The sequence below is a fragment of the Nyctereutes procyonoides genome, unplaced genomic scaffold (assembly GCF_905146905.1).
Source record: "Nyctereutes procyonoides isolate TBG_1078 unplaced genomic scaffold, NYPRO_anot_genome, whole genome shotgun sequence".
Taxonomy (NCBI): Eukaryota; Metazoa; Chordata; class Mammalia; order Carnivora; family Canidae; genus Nyctereutes; species Nyctereutes procyonoides.
In genome coordinates this window covers 6,591,158-6,603,646 of record NW_026575128.1, presented here as the reverse complement: position 1 = coordinate 6,603,646, position 12,489 = coordinate 6,591,158, and the positions used below count along the sequence as shown (strand labels likewise).

General features: G+C 38.1%; 1 protein-coding gene across 2 annotated transcripts in view; it reads right to left on the bottom strand.

Moving 5' to 3' along the window:
- Positions 1-12,489, bottom strand: part of PSMB2 (proteasome 20S subunit beta 2) — a 33,590-nt gene that overhangs the window by 19,069 nt on the left and 2,032 nt on the right. For both annotated transcript variants that reach the window (XM_055342076.1, XM_055342077.1), the window contains exons 2-3: positions 8,952-9,074; positions 5,848-5,918 (exon numbers count right to left, since the gene is read on the bottom strand). In XM_055342076.1, the coding sequence (XP_055198051.1) occupies positions 5,848-5,918; positions 8,952-9,074 (194 nt within the window). The remainder of the gene's footprint in view (positions 1-5,847; positions 5,919-8,951; positions 9,075-12,489) is intronic.

The following is a 12,489-nucleotide window of genomic DNA, read 5'->3' as shown; positions in this document are numbered from 1 at the left end:
CTCCCACTGTGTCGCCCATCTGGAGCAGGTGAGCTGGAAGGCAAGACTGGGCATGGGTGAGACAGGGGTGAACAGGGGAGACACGGCCTCAAGGGAGATGGCACATGGAGGAAGAAGGTAATGCTGTGTCATGTCACATCCTGCTAACCCCATTTGACAAAAAGCATGTGAAATTACCCTTGTTAGGGATATTTTAATCATATGTAACAAATGGTTAATTGTGTTTAGAGGACAAGACCTGCAAAGCCAAGGTTTCACCAGGGCCATCTGCTCACCATGTCACATGACCTCACTGATACCAATAAACAGATGATGTCTTTGTGACACCCACCAAAGGCAAGAGGACAATAACTCTAGGGGTCAGATTAGAGGCTCAAAGCAACCAGGATTCTTCTAGGACAAGACCACACTATACATGCCTACTATAAGCCAGGTGTAACACACTCAAATTCAGGCCAGGGTTTTGGGACAAGTCATGGTCACTTCTAGAAATGACTAATACTTGAAATTCTTTCTGACATATTGTTTCCCTGAAAAAATGAATTTAAGTCTGGTTATGGTCTTGACATTAGATCTTTAAGTTATACCATTTGGAGTCTAGAAGATACTATTAAATTTCCAATCAAATTCTTTCTTTATCCCAAGGTTTTTTTCAACTCTCTCTCAGGGAAGCTAATACTAAACCTTCTGAAACAGAGCTCTTTCAAATATACCACTGGTTTTCAAACTTTGGTGGGAAGGGGACAGCAAAGCTGCTTTTTTCAAATAAAATTTTACATGGAACCTCAACATATAAAATAAATAATAGTGCTGATCTATGTGAAGCAGAGCTAAAGTTTTACCATATTGGTCTTCCTTGGTGACTTTCCTGAGGCAGCTTCATGGAACAGAGTTTGAAAACCACTACACTAGGCTGGCTGATATATTTTACTTCTATTTTTTAGGTGCTAGGTATTAACAAATATAGCCCTATAAAAAGATAAATTACCAAAGGCTTACCAAGTACTTGGCAGAAACGGTTCTATGAGAACACTATGGCCAACAAGTAAAGCCCTGAAGATTACATACCAGGGAGGGCAGTGTTCTACTCTAAACCTTGCCATGAAACTCCACATTCCCCAAAGATACCGGATTCGGCTGGTTCATATCTGTTTCTACATACGCAAAATGGAGATCTGGGTGGATAATAACATAATTTTTTTAATAACATAATTTTTTAAAAAGATTTTATTTATTTATTCATGATAGACATAGAAAGAGAGGGGGGCAGAGACACAGGCAGAAGGAGAAGCAGGCTCCATGCCGGGAGCCCGACATGGGACTCGATCCCAGGGCTCCAGGATCACGCCCTGGGCCAAAGGCAGGCACTAAACTGCTGAGCCACCCAGGGATCCCTTGAGCCCCCCAGGGATCCCCGGATAATAACATAGTTTTAGGGCATTCAAATACTACACCAAATATGCCACCTAATTAATTTCAAGCAAGAAACAGTCCCATTAACTTATCACTCTTCTATAGTCCATTAATCAAATCATAAAGAGAACTTAAATAAGCATCATTGCAAACTATGCTTATAAGCCATTACAAAATTTTCAAAATAATCCTATTAAAAATCCAACTAGTTGGACAGCCTGGGTGGCTCAGCAGTTTAGCGCTGCCTTCAGCCCAGGGCATGATCCTGGAGTCCTGGGATCGAGTCCCACGTCGGGCTCCCTGCACGGACCCTGCTTCTCTCCCTCTCCCTGTGTCTCTGCCTCTCGTTCTGTCATGAATAAATAAAATCTTTAAAAAATAAAAAACAAAAATTTTTAATGAAGGGCACCTGGGTGGCTCAGTTGGTTAAGTGTCTGCCTTCAGCTCAGGTCATGATCTCTGGGTCCAGGGATGGTACCAGCATCAGGTACCCTACTCAGCAAGGAGTCTGCTTCCCCCGCCCCCCCCCCCCCCGTGCTCATACACACACTCTCTCAAATAAATCAATAAAATCTTTAAAAACATATATTTTAATGAAATTCCCTTCCAGTATATAAATATACAATAACATTTTCAGTGGTATCTATGGACCAACTAGATGACATTCATTCAGCAAATATTTACTAAACACCTACAATGAGTACCTATTTATATGTTACACACATAATCCTATATGGAGATTTTTTTTTTTTTAAGATTTCATTATTTGAAAAAAGAAGATTTCATTATTTGAGAGAGAGAGAATGAGAATGTGTGTGTGCGTGCATGGGAGCTGGGGCGGGTGGTAAAGGGAGAGGAGAGAATCCCAAGCAGACTTCACACAGAGCATGGAGCTGGATACAGGGCCTGACCTCAGACTTCATGACCCCCGAGATTATGATTAGAGCCCAAATCAAGAATTAGATGCTCAACCAATTGAACCACTCAGTGCCCCCCTATATGGAGATCTTGACATTTTAATAAAACTGGAAATTTTAATGCTTCCCCAAATGCACAAACATATTTGTACCACTAGTCCAGTAAAGTAAGGAGACAGTATGAAAGAGGATAGTATTTGAAGTTAGAATCTTACCTCAGCCTTTGACAGGCTATATATGTGTCTTTGGTATACTTGGACACATACCAGAAATACTTAAGCTCTTTATTGACCAGTCTAAGTAGGCTTATAAGTAAAATGGGGATAACATTCATCTTATGGTGTCTAGTGAGCACTAAATAAGGTCACATATATAACTAGGTAGAGTAGCACTAAGAGAACCTCCTATGACAATGACATCTGCAATGTCCAATATAGTAGCCATTAGCCACAAGTGACTATTGAGCACTTGAAAAGTGGCTAATGTGAATGAGGAACCAAATTTTCTTATAGAAACAAAAGCTTGTTTTTCATTCAAAGCCCAAGAGACTCTCACCTAGGAATTAAATTTAATTTTAAATTTAATTTAATTTTAATTATTTTATTTTAAATTTTAATTGCCATTTATCACTAGTGGCTACCATAGTGGGATGTGTTGATCTAGAACAAAGCCTTGCATAATAAATGATCAATGTTGCTTTATTTCTATCTTCCTTATCCATATCAATACTTTTTCATATCTTCTTTACCAGCAAATACATTCAACTGAAATAGCACAACACAGAATCTCCCATAAGAAACTAACTTATAACTATTAAAATTGCTTCTTCGGGACGCCTGGGTGGCTCAGTGGTTGAGCGTCTGCCTTTGGCTCAGGGCGTGATCCCAGAGTACAGGGATCAAGTCCCACATCAGGGTCCGTGTATGGAGCCTGCTTCTCCCTCTGTCTATGTCTCTCCCTCTCTGTGTGTCTCTCATGAACAAATAAAATCTTAAAAAAAAAATAAAAAAATAAATTTTTTCTTCAACCAAGGAGCAATAGCAGCACTGAAACAAGTGATTAGTCATATGTGCCACACACTGTGCTAACAGCTTTGCAAGATTACTTCATTTACTATTTATAATAATTCTGTAAGTAAGTGCTATTATTTTGTAAATAGAAAAATTAAGTTAGAATCTGTCCAAAGACACACAGCTAGTAAATCAGTGAGCTAACTCAGACAGTCTAGGGGCACCTGGGTGTGGCTCAGATGGTTAAGTATACAATTCCTGATTTTGGCTCAAGTCCTGATCTCAGAGGTCATGAGACTGAGCCTCGCATCTGCTCCATGCTCAGCACAGAATCAATCTGGTTTTCCCTCTCCCTTCCCCGGGCCCCTCCCGCTGCTCGTTTTCTCTCTAAAATAAAAAAAATAAAAAAATAAAAAAATAAAAAAATAAAAAAATAAAAAATAAAATAAAATAAAATCTTAAAAAAAAAAAACAAAACAAAACACAAAAACCTCAGCAGCTTAAATCCAGGGACAGTGTTTAACCACAATGCTAACCCTGCTTGCATTTTAAAGAACCGGTTTACAAAAAATTCATTATATACTCTGCAACAAATGTCCACCCAACCACATACCACCCCCAAACACACACACACCCCAAATTAGAAATCAGACAATTTGAGCTACAGACACAAAGTTATACATGGTAAGTGGCTGACCCAAAATAAGTCTCATGTACCAACTGATGTGACTGTATAAATGTACCAAATCTAGTGATTTCACACTTATTAGAAAGAAAATCACCTTTCTCCCCAGAATAAAATGACTAAAATATAGGCTCATATTTTAGAGCTAACCATCTAACTTGATAGAAGGGTGTGGGAGCAGAGATTGGACTCAGAACCATAGGCAGAGGTAGTCAATATTTACTAGAGCCCTATGTCACGGTCTACAAGGGATATTTATCTGTTAAGACATCAAACATTTCTGCTAGGAGATTAACCAGATCCACTGCATTTGCATGAAGCACATTGCCACTCTTATCTCCATTCTAAAAGGAGCTTATTTCACTTAACATCTGCTGTATTTATGATAAAGTATTTATTGTGCCCAAAGCTGAAATTCTTATTCCAGTCCTGCCTGACAAGTCAGAGGAGTATTTTACACAGCAAGCCACAGCATACTGTTTACCAAATGCCATAGGAATGTCTGAGCGGCAGAAAAGGTCGTATCTAACCCATTTTCCTCTCTCACAGAGCAGTGAACAAGAAAAGGCCACTGACCTTTAACCCAGATCAAAACAATGTAGGTATATTTCTAACTCCTCTTCAAACCCCATGATCATTATATTGCACAAGTCCCTGAGCCAAAGGTAGCACTGAGAAAAAGATAATCTATTTATTGAGAAGTTTTCAATCCAGTTATATCCAGTTATTAGGTACTAGAAAACTGTTTTAAAGACTTATAATAAGAAACTTTAAAAAAATAACATCTGTACTTGTTTAGATTTCTGTCATAACTCAGCTTAAGCGAGTGCAGATAAAACTAAAACCGTAATAAAAACATGAATACCATTGATGTTCCAGCAACACTACTGAAAAACCAATGTGAGGCAGATAGTCAAGCAATTACAGCACCATTAGTGTAGCGGTCTGACCTGCTGTGTGACCTGGAGCTAGTCCCTTTGCCACTTTATGCCATTTCATTCCGTATCAGTGATAGAGAACTGACTACTATATCTCAGTGGAATAGTGAGTAAATTATTAAGCAAAATGCTTAGGGCAAAAGTCATATGAATGTTAAATATTATGATTTACAAGCATTCATTTTCCTAGCACTCCTGTGGGGTTAGGAAGTTATCTCGATTTCATAGATGAGTAAACAGGCACAGGGGGTAAGGTCACGTGGTAAGGCTCCATTCACTTAATCCCAGTGGGAAGGGAATAATACACACCGTTAGCAATCATATGCACTTTCTTGGCACATCCTACACAGTCTTTAATACAAGTCCTTAATTTGATGCTGCCATCTTTTAACATACTGTTGATGGAACAAAAACAGCTCTACAATAGCCAACAAGGCCAAAGCAAGTGAAGATGAATAATTCTGTGTGCTTTGGCAAGAATAATCACAGAAAGACACATAATCTCAAGATGAAATTTGCATTGTTATTTTCAAAGTTTCGCCTCCACTGCCATGTAAGAACCTTCAGCCACAGGAATTAAGGAACATGGTTTGCTATGAAAACACTTTGAAAAAAAAAATGTTTAAAGGTTTTCATAGGCCTTCATGTTGGTGTGCTCCATCCAAATTCTCTGGGGAAGTGTCTATTTGCCCTTTGGGATTTAATTAGCAACTACACAGAAAAAGAAAACAAATCCAAAGAGACTTAAGAATGAACAAGTACTAAGGAGAAGGGTGTAGGAAGTCCAAAAAAAGGTAAAAATACTTTTCTTCGTATAATAATAGTATAGAAAAAGCACTGAAATTTTTCTACCATCACGTAAGGCTGCGTGCTATATTGCTTACCCGACTCCGAAGACAGTCAGCCAAGTTTCGGCGTGTGAAATTAGCTGCTGCTGTGGGAGACAATTCGTAACCTGGTACAAGAGATAAACAGTCATACTTAAAGTAAACCAGAAGGAATAACAGCACCCCAAACCATTCCACTACTCCTCACATCTTTCCACTCCCTGTACACCCAGAGTACATGAAGCACACAGAATGAGGAGTACAATCCTACTTCTTATCCCTTTTCCCACTCAACAGCTGTGAAATAGCTGGTTAACACCAACAGTAATTCCTGGTCACAACACAGAACCAAGGTAACTATTCCATGGTGAGAGCAAATGCACAGCCTTGCTTAAGCTGTTCATTCATCAACAGACTGGTTTCCTCTATAGAAGGAAGGGGGTACAATTACATAGGTATTGGGAAAAAAAGAAAGAAGTCACAAGATGATTTTTTTTAATCATTTTCTTTTTTAAAAAATTTATTTATTTATTTATTCATTCATTCATTCATTCATTCATGAGACACACAGAGAGAGAGAGAGAGAGAGAGAGAGAGAGAGAGAGAGAGGCAGAGACACAGGCAGAGGGAGAAGCAGGCTCCATGCAGGGAGCCCGACGTGGGACTCGATCCTGGGTCTCCAGGATCAGGCCCTGGGCTGCAGGCGGCACTAAACCGCTGAGCCATCTGGGGTGCCCAAGATGCTGATTTTTAAAGTTTTAAAAAGAATATTGGGAAAAAAAAAAAAAAGAATATTGGGGGGCAGCCCTGGTGGCCCAGCGGTTTAGCACCGCCTTCAGCTCAGGGCCTGATCCTGGAGTCCCTGGATAGAGTCCCACGTCAGGCTCCCTGCATGGAGCCTGGTTCTCCCTCTGCCTGTGTCTCTCATGAATAAATAAATATTTAAAAAAAAATAAAAAAATATTGGGAAAAGAGAGGCTGGAAGTTGGGGTTGCCTCAGGGTCATACTTCATATGGTTTTCTTTAAAAAAAATTTTTTTGTTAAATATGATTTTCAAAAATACAAGCAATAGAAAAAACATTTCCATCACTATCAACATTTAAAAAAATAGATATCTCAAGCATAAAACCTAAAGTTGCAATGACAACAAAACTATAGCCCAGAGGGATGCCATCACATGTGCGTTTAATGATGCACTCACTCTGGAACTTAGCCCCCACCCCTAGTAAAATGGGACCAGAGCCAAAAGCCATGAATGACCCACAATTGAGCAGACCCATGCAGAAAATGTCACTTTGGAAAGACCAACAGCATGTGGTTAAGTTATTCCCTACAACATTTCAAACACCTGTGTTACAGCAGGTACGATTTAGGTTAAAATTCTAACAAATATTTATTGAACAGCAGCTATATTTCAGGGTCTATGCCAGGTGCTTCCATAGTTTACTGTATTTCATCCTTACAACCAGTCTATTACTGCATATAAATCATAATGCAAGCAACTCTGAACAAGCAGGAAATACTTTACAATTCTATACCTAATCCCCTAAATACCACTAAGGATTTGATAGTTATCTGAAAAGCAGAAAAGGTCTGATGCCTATTTACATAGAGACTTTTCCTCCCTTCCCTTAACTCAGTTCTTGACCTGTAATATGTGTAACAACTGCTACATAAGGTAGGGTTACACACACAAAACAACACTGACAGGTAATTTAAGAGATTTTTTTTTAAGTTTTTTTTTTTAAGATTTTATTTATTTATTCATGAGAGACAGACAGAGAGAGAGAGAGAGAGAGAGAGAGAGAGAAAGAGAGAGGCAGAGACACAGGCAGAGGGAACTCAGGCTCCATGCAGGGAGCCCCATGTGGGACTCAATCCTGGGTCTCCAGGATCAGGCCCTGGGCTGACAGCAGCACAAAACCGCCGAGCCACCGGGGCTGCCCAATTTAAGAGATTTTAAAGGCAATTTTAACCATACACGATTTTTATTTTGTGCAGAGTTTAAACCATGACAGCCATGCAACATGCAACCCTCTCAACTCTTGTTTACTCTCCCTCCCTCTCCCACGAGAGGGCAGTGAAATATTGCTGTAGCTATACTGTACTTGAGAAACATTGGCATCCCTCACCTGCCATGTAGGCACAAAGTTGAACTCTGAAAAATAATTTTTGAAACATTCTCAACTTGCTTAAACCTAAGTGCCACATGCTTTAGGTTCTTTTTTCATCTTTGAGTTCTCTGTGGTACTAGCCAGAGTGCTTAATAGAGAGGAGACCCTCAAACTGGAACTGAACCCATGATGCTAAATTTGCTGCCTAAAATCTATATAGATGAGTCCTATCTAGCCATTTTATACAATTATACTCAAATTAAGTTATTTCACAGTTCCACATACCAGTGTTGTGTATAAGTGTATTAAACTTTGAAGTAAGCCACTGAAGGTCCTTTCTGCTAGGGTGTCACAATAAACTTTCCTAGATCACATGGCCAGTGGTTAGTGTTATTTGATAGTGAGGCTTTCTCTAATGAGGAAATCCAGTGAGGAATCCTCTAATGAGGATTGGAGCTCATTAGCCCCAGAAAGAACTCACAAAAATCCTAATTATCTTTCTGGACAAGAATCTACCTAAAAGGCAAGGTACTCTTCTATGACAGTAAATCTCCCACAATTACAGAGCTTTAAGTTTACAAACTTTTATAATTCATTAATATAAATGTAATTCATTAATATTATTATCCCGTTTTAGATGTGAGGCAAATAAAGACCTAGGGAGGCTAAGTGACTTGTCACATTATAAAAAGTAAAACCAAGTTTAGCTGAAATCTTTTAGCTCTGAGGTTCAGATATACTTTGGCTCCAATAACATCCTCCGAAATATCTAACACTTAAAAAGTCTGATACTACCATATTCATCTCCAAAGTAGCCCTCAAGTATCAGTGGTAAAATGGTTCCCTTTTCGACTCTGGGATTTTTGCAGAAAATCTTTAGGATCAGAAGGAGGATCTAGATAAAGTTTCAAAAGTAGGAAGAGTCAAATAAAAATATGACCACACTGGTCTGCTCATGTGTAGAATTGTCAGTAGAGCATATTCTTTTTTTTTTAGTTCAAATTTAAAGAGGAATCAACCAAAGTTACATTCCAAGTATTACCCACCATTTCTCATCTTATAAAGTTGCACATTTTTCTGAATATATTCTGCAAACTGTACAGTGTCTCCAGCCTCTCCAACACATAGGAGTAAGATTTTTTCACTCATCTTAAACATCTTGTCATGATCTGCACAAAGAAAAAAATAGCGTTAAAAATTACATCAAAAAAAATTACCTCATCAGAAATTTACTATTTTATAGGCAACCACAAACAGGTTGATCAATCACCATGTTGAATAATTTTACTAATCACTGTTTTTAGAAGACTTTAATGGGCAACTATGTTAATTATTCTCTTTCACGCTCCATGTTAAACCCACTGGCATATTGTATTAAGGTCAATCTCAGTTGGAGAATATATTTGAAAGCGGACAACTGAAAATACAGTTAAATGCGTTTGAAGGTGCTTGAAACACAAAAACTGAACCTTCAAAGAAACTGAAGGAATCAAGCCAATGGCTTGATCTTCAGGTTTATGATTTCAAAGCCCTGAAATGTCTCTACAAATACAAATGTTATTTTATTTATATACACACAAAAGCACCTAAGAACCAGTGCTACAATGAAAATTAAGGATCATCTCGAGAAAGAACAAATCAACTTAGAATATAAATCAACTTAAAAGGTAAATCAACACCACTTAAAAAGCAAAGAGAAAATTAAAATGACTGCCAGAGCAAAAATTCTAACACTAATATTTTAACACTGAGCTATTAAAAATACCTAAAACATCCCAATAGTCTACTCTTATCTAGTTGAACCAGACTCATTTAGATTACATAGATAAATAAATATTCAAATAGCAATTAGTGCCTAAGGAAGAAAACTCCATATTCAGTCTGTAGTTTCAGAAAAAGCAGAATTATCCCTATCTCACTCTCACTTTCACTTTTCATTTTTCAAATAGTACTGAATAATCTTCCCTGGGAGACATGTTTCCTGTCTGAAAGCTTCTGAAATGTAAAAATCCCTTAATAGGATTTAAAGAACAAAATGTTACAGTCAAATATTCTACAAACATTTGAGAGTTGTAGAACCATAATACAGCTTCTTAAACTTTGGAAAAAACACATAAATTGTACCTGCAGATAGTATCAAACTGCCTTGAAACTCCTAAACAAACATACTTTTATTTGTTATAGGCTATGGAGACTCAAAGACTGTTAGTTTGCAAACTTGGTCATGACGAAAAAAAAAATTCACTTATGGACATACTATCTATGCAAAGAAAAAGGAGAAGAGTATTAGCTGCCACTGGCATCTAACTTCTTGCCAGTGACAAGAGTATAGGCAATTTTTATTTCTTTCTTTCTGCTTTTTAGCATTTTCTAAAATGCCTATGCTAAATCTGTATCACATTTTTAAGAACACATTACTTAGTAAGTTTTCATTGTTTGGGCAGCCTGTATGGCTCAGTGGTTTAGTGCCGCCTTCAGCCCAGGACGTGGTGCCGAGGTCCTGGGATCAAGTCCCACGTCAGGTTCCCTGGATGGAGCCTGCTTCTCCCTGTGTCTCTGCCTCTCTCTGTGTGTCTCTCATGAATAAATAAATAAAATCTTAAAAAAAAAAAAAGTTTTCATTGTTCTAATAATGAGGAAAAAAAGCTGTTTTTATTTTGGAAAGAAGAGTTTGTTTACAAAGAACTAATGTCAAAAAAAAAAAAAACGAACTAATGTCACACTTAGAAAAATGTTAAAATTCTAGGCAGTAAACTGTTTTGAAGTAAACTGTTTTAAGTTCATTTTGAAATGAACTTATTAATACAAAGCCAAAGTGTTTTTTAAACATTTATCATGTGTCTAGTGAGTAGTAAAGGGATGATATATTATACATACTAATGGCTCCTGAGGAAACAGCCTGTATAGCACTAGGGAATTTCTGATCCTTGACAAGGAACTTAGAAGATCCACATAGATGAAACAAATGGACAACAAACTGAACAACATCAGTAAACAATACTGTGAAAAGGCCAACTGCACTAGAACCCAAAAGACCTTGGTTATTTTTATTTTTTTAAGTAGGCTCTGCGACCAAGGTGGGTCTTGAACTCATGACCCCAAGGATCAAGAGTTGCATGCTCCACATACTGAGCCAGCCAAGTGCCCCAATAGACCTTCGTTATAATCTGGGCTCAGCACTATGTACTTGGGCCCTAGTTTCCAAGAATTTAAAATGGTTATACTATCACCCCTACCTAACTCACAGTTAGGGAAAACTGTACATGTATAATATTATTACCTAGCATGTGTAGTTCAGATTACACCTGCTGTATGAATTCAGGGAAAAAAAAACACTCTGTGTGGGTTTAAATGCTCTGAGTAATTTAAAACAGACCAGGAGACCAGAGACATGAAATATAGCATATAACCAAACTGAAGACTTGGGGCACTTGCATAAGCAAGCAATCTCTGGGAAATATCTTCCCTATATCAAAATATCTTAAAAAGTGATGAGAAAAAAAAAATCAAAGTATCATCCTTATTTTATACTCAGAAAAAAAAAAAATCCCAAAAGGTTTACTCATTGTCAGCATTCTTGCTTAACCTACAAGTTCCTTCATGAAACGAAAGGTAGGAAAAAGTCCTCATGGAATCCTAAAGCTCCTATCATAAAACATTTTATACCAGAAGACAATAGGGAAAATTAGAGTTGAGTGGAATTATTTCCAACCACTTTTCAAGAACTAACTCAAATTCATCTTTTTTCCACACCACAGTGATCTTTCTTTCCTCTAAATACCCTTAGGCTTTAATCCTGAAGTCAGTAGTTGAAAAATTAACCTAATACTGACTAATGAAACTTCTTTTATCATACAAAATCATTTTGTGGTACTTATTTCCTTGTCTTCTTTCTTTTTTAAAAGATTTTATTTATTTATAGGAGAGGGAGTGAGCGCGCGCACAATCGAGAAGCAGCAGAGGCAGAGAGAAGCAGGCTCCCTGGGAAGCAGGGAGCCCCACATGAAGCTTGATTCCAGGACCCTGGTAACATGACCTGAGCTGAAGGCAGACACCCAACCTGTCCCTATTTCCTCGTTTTCTTTTTTTTTTTTTTTAATTATTTATTTATTTATGATAGTCACACAGAGAAAGAGAGAGAGGCAGAGACACAGGCAGAGAGAGAAGCAGGCTCCATGCACCGGGAGCCCGACGTGGGATTCGATCCCGGGTCTCCAAGATCACGCCCTGGGCCAAAGGCAGGCGCCAAACCGCTGCGCCACCCAGGGATCCCTATTTCCTCGTTTTCTTAATGCCTTAGATCCCTGTATGGATTATATAGAATAGCGGTAAAGGTACTGACTTGGTTATTGTGCTACCTGCTAAAATCACCTGTATTATCGAAGGTCTTAGTTTTCAAAATGGACAGATTTACCCTCAAAACAAATGGACTCCTTTAGAAAGCAGGATCTACAAATAAAATCTCTACGAATTGATCACGGAATTACATAAAGTCATTTGACTTGAGGAATAATCCATACCATAAATGTCTACCAAACCATTTCCAGGCCTCTCTCTTCTTCAGGTATCACAGAACTCCAGCAA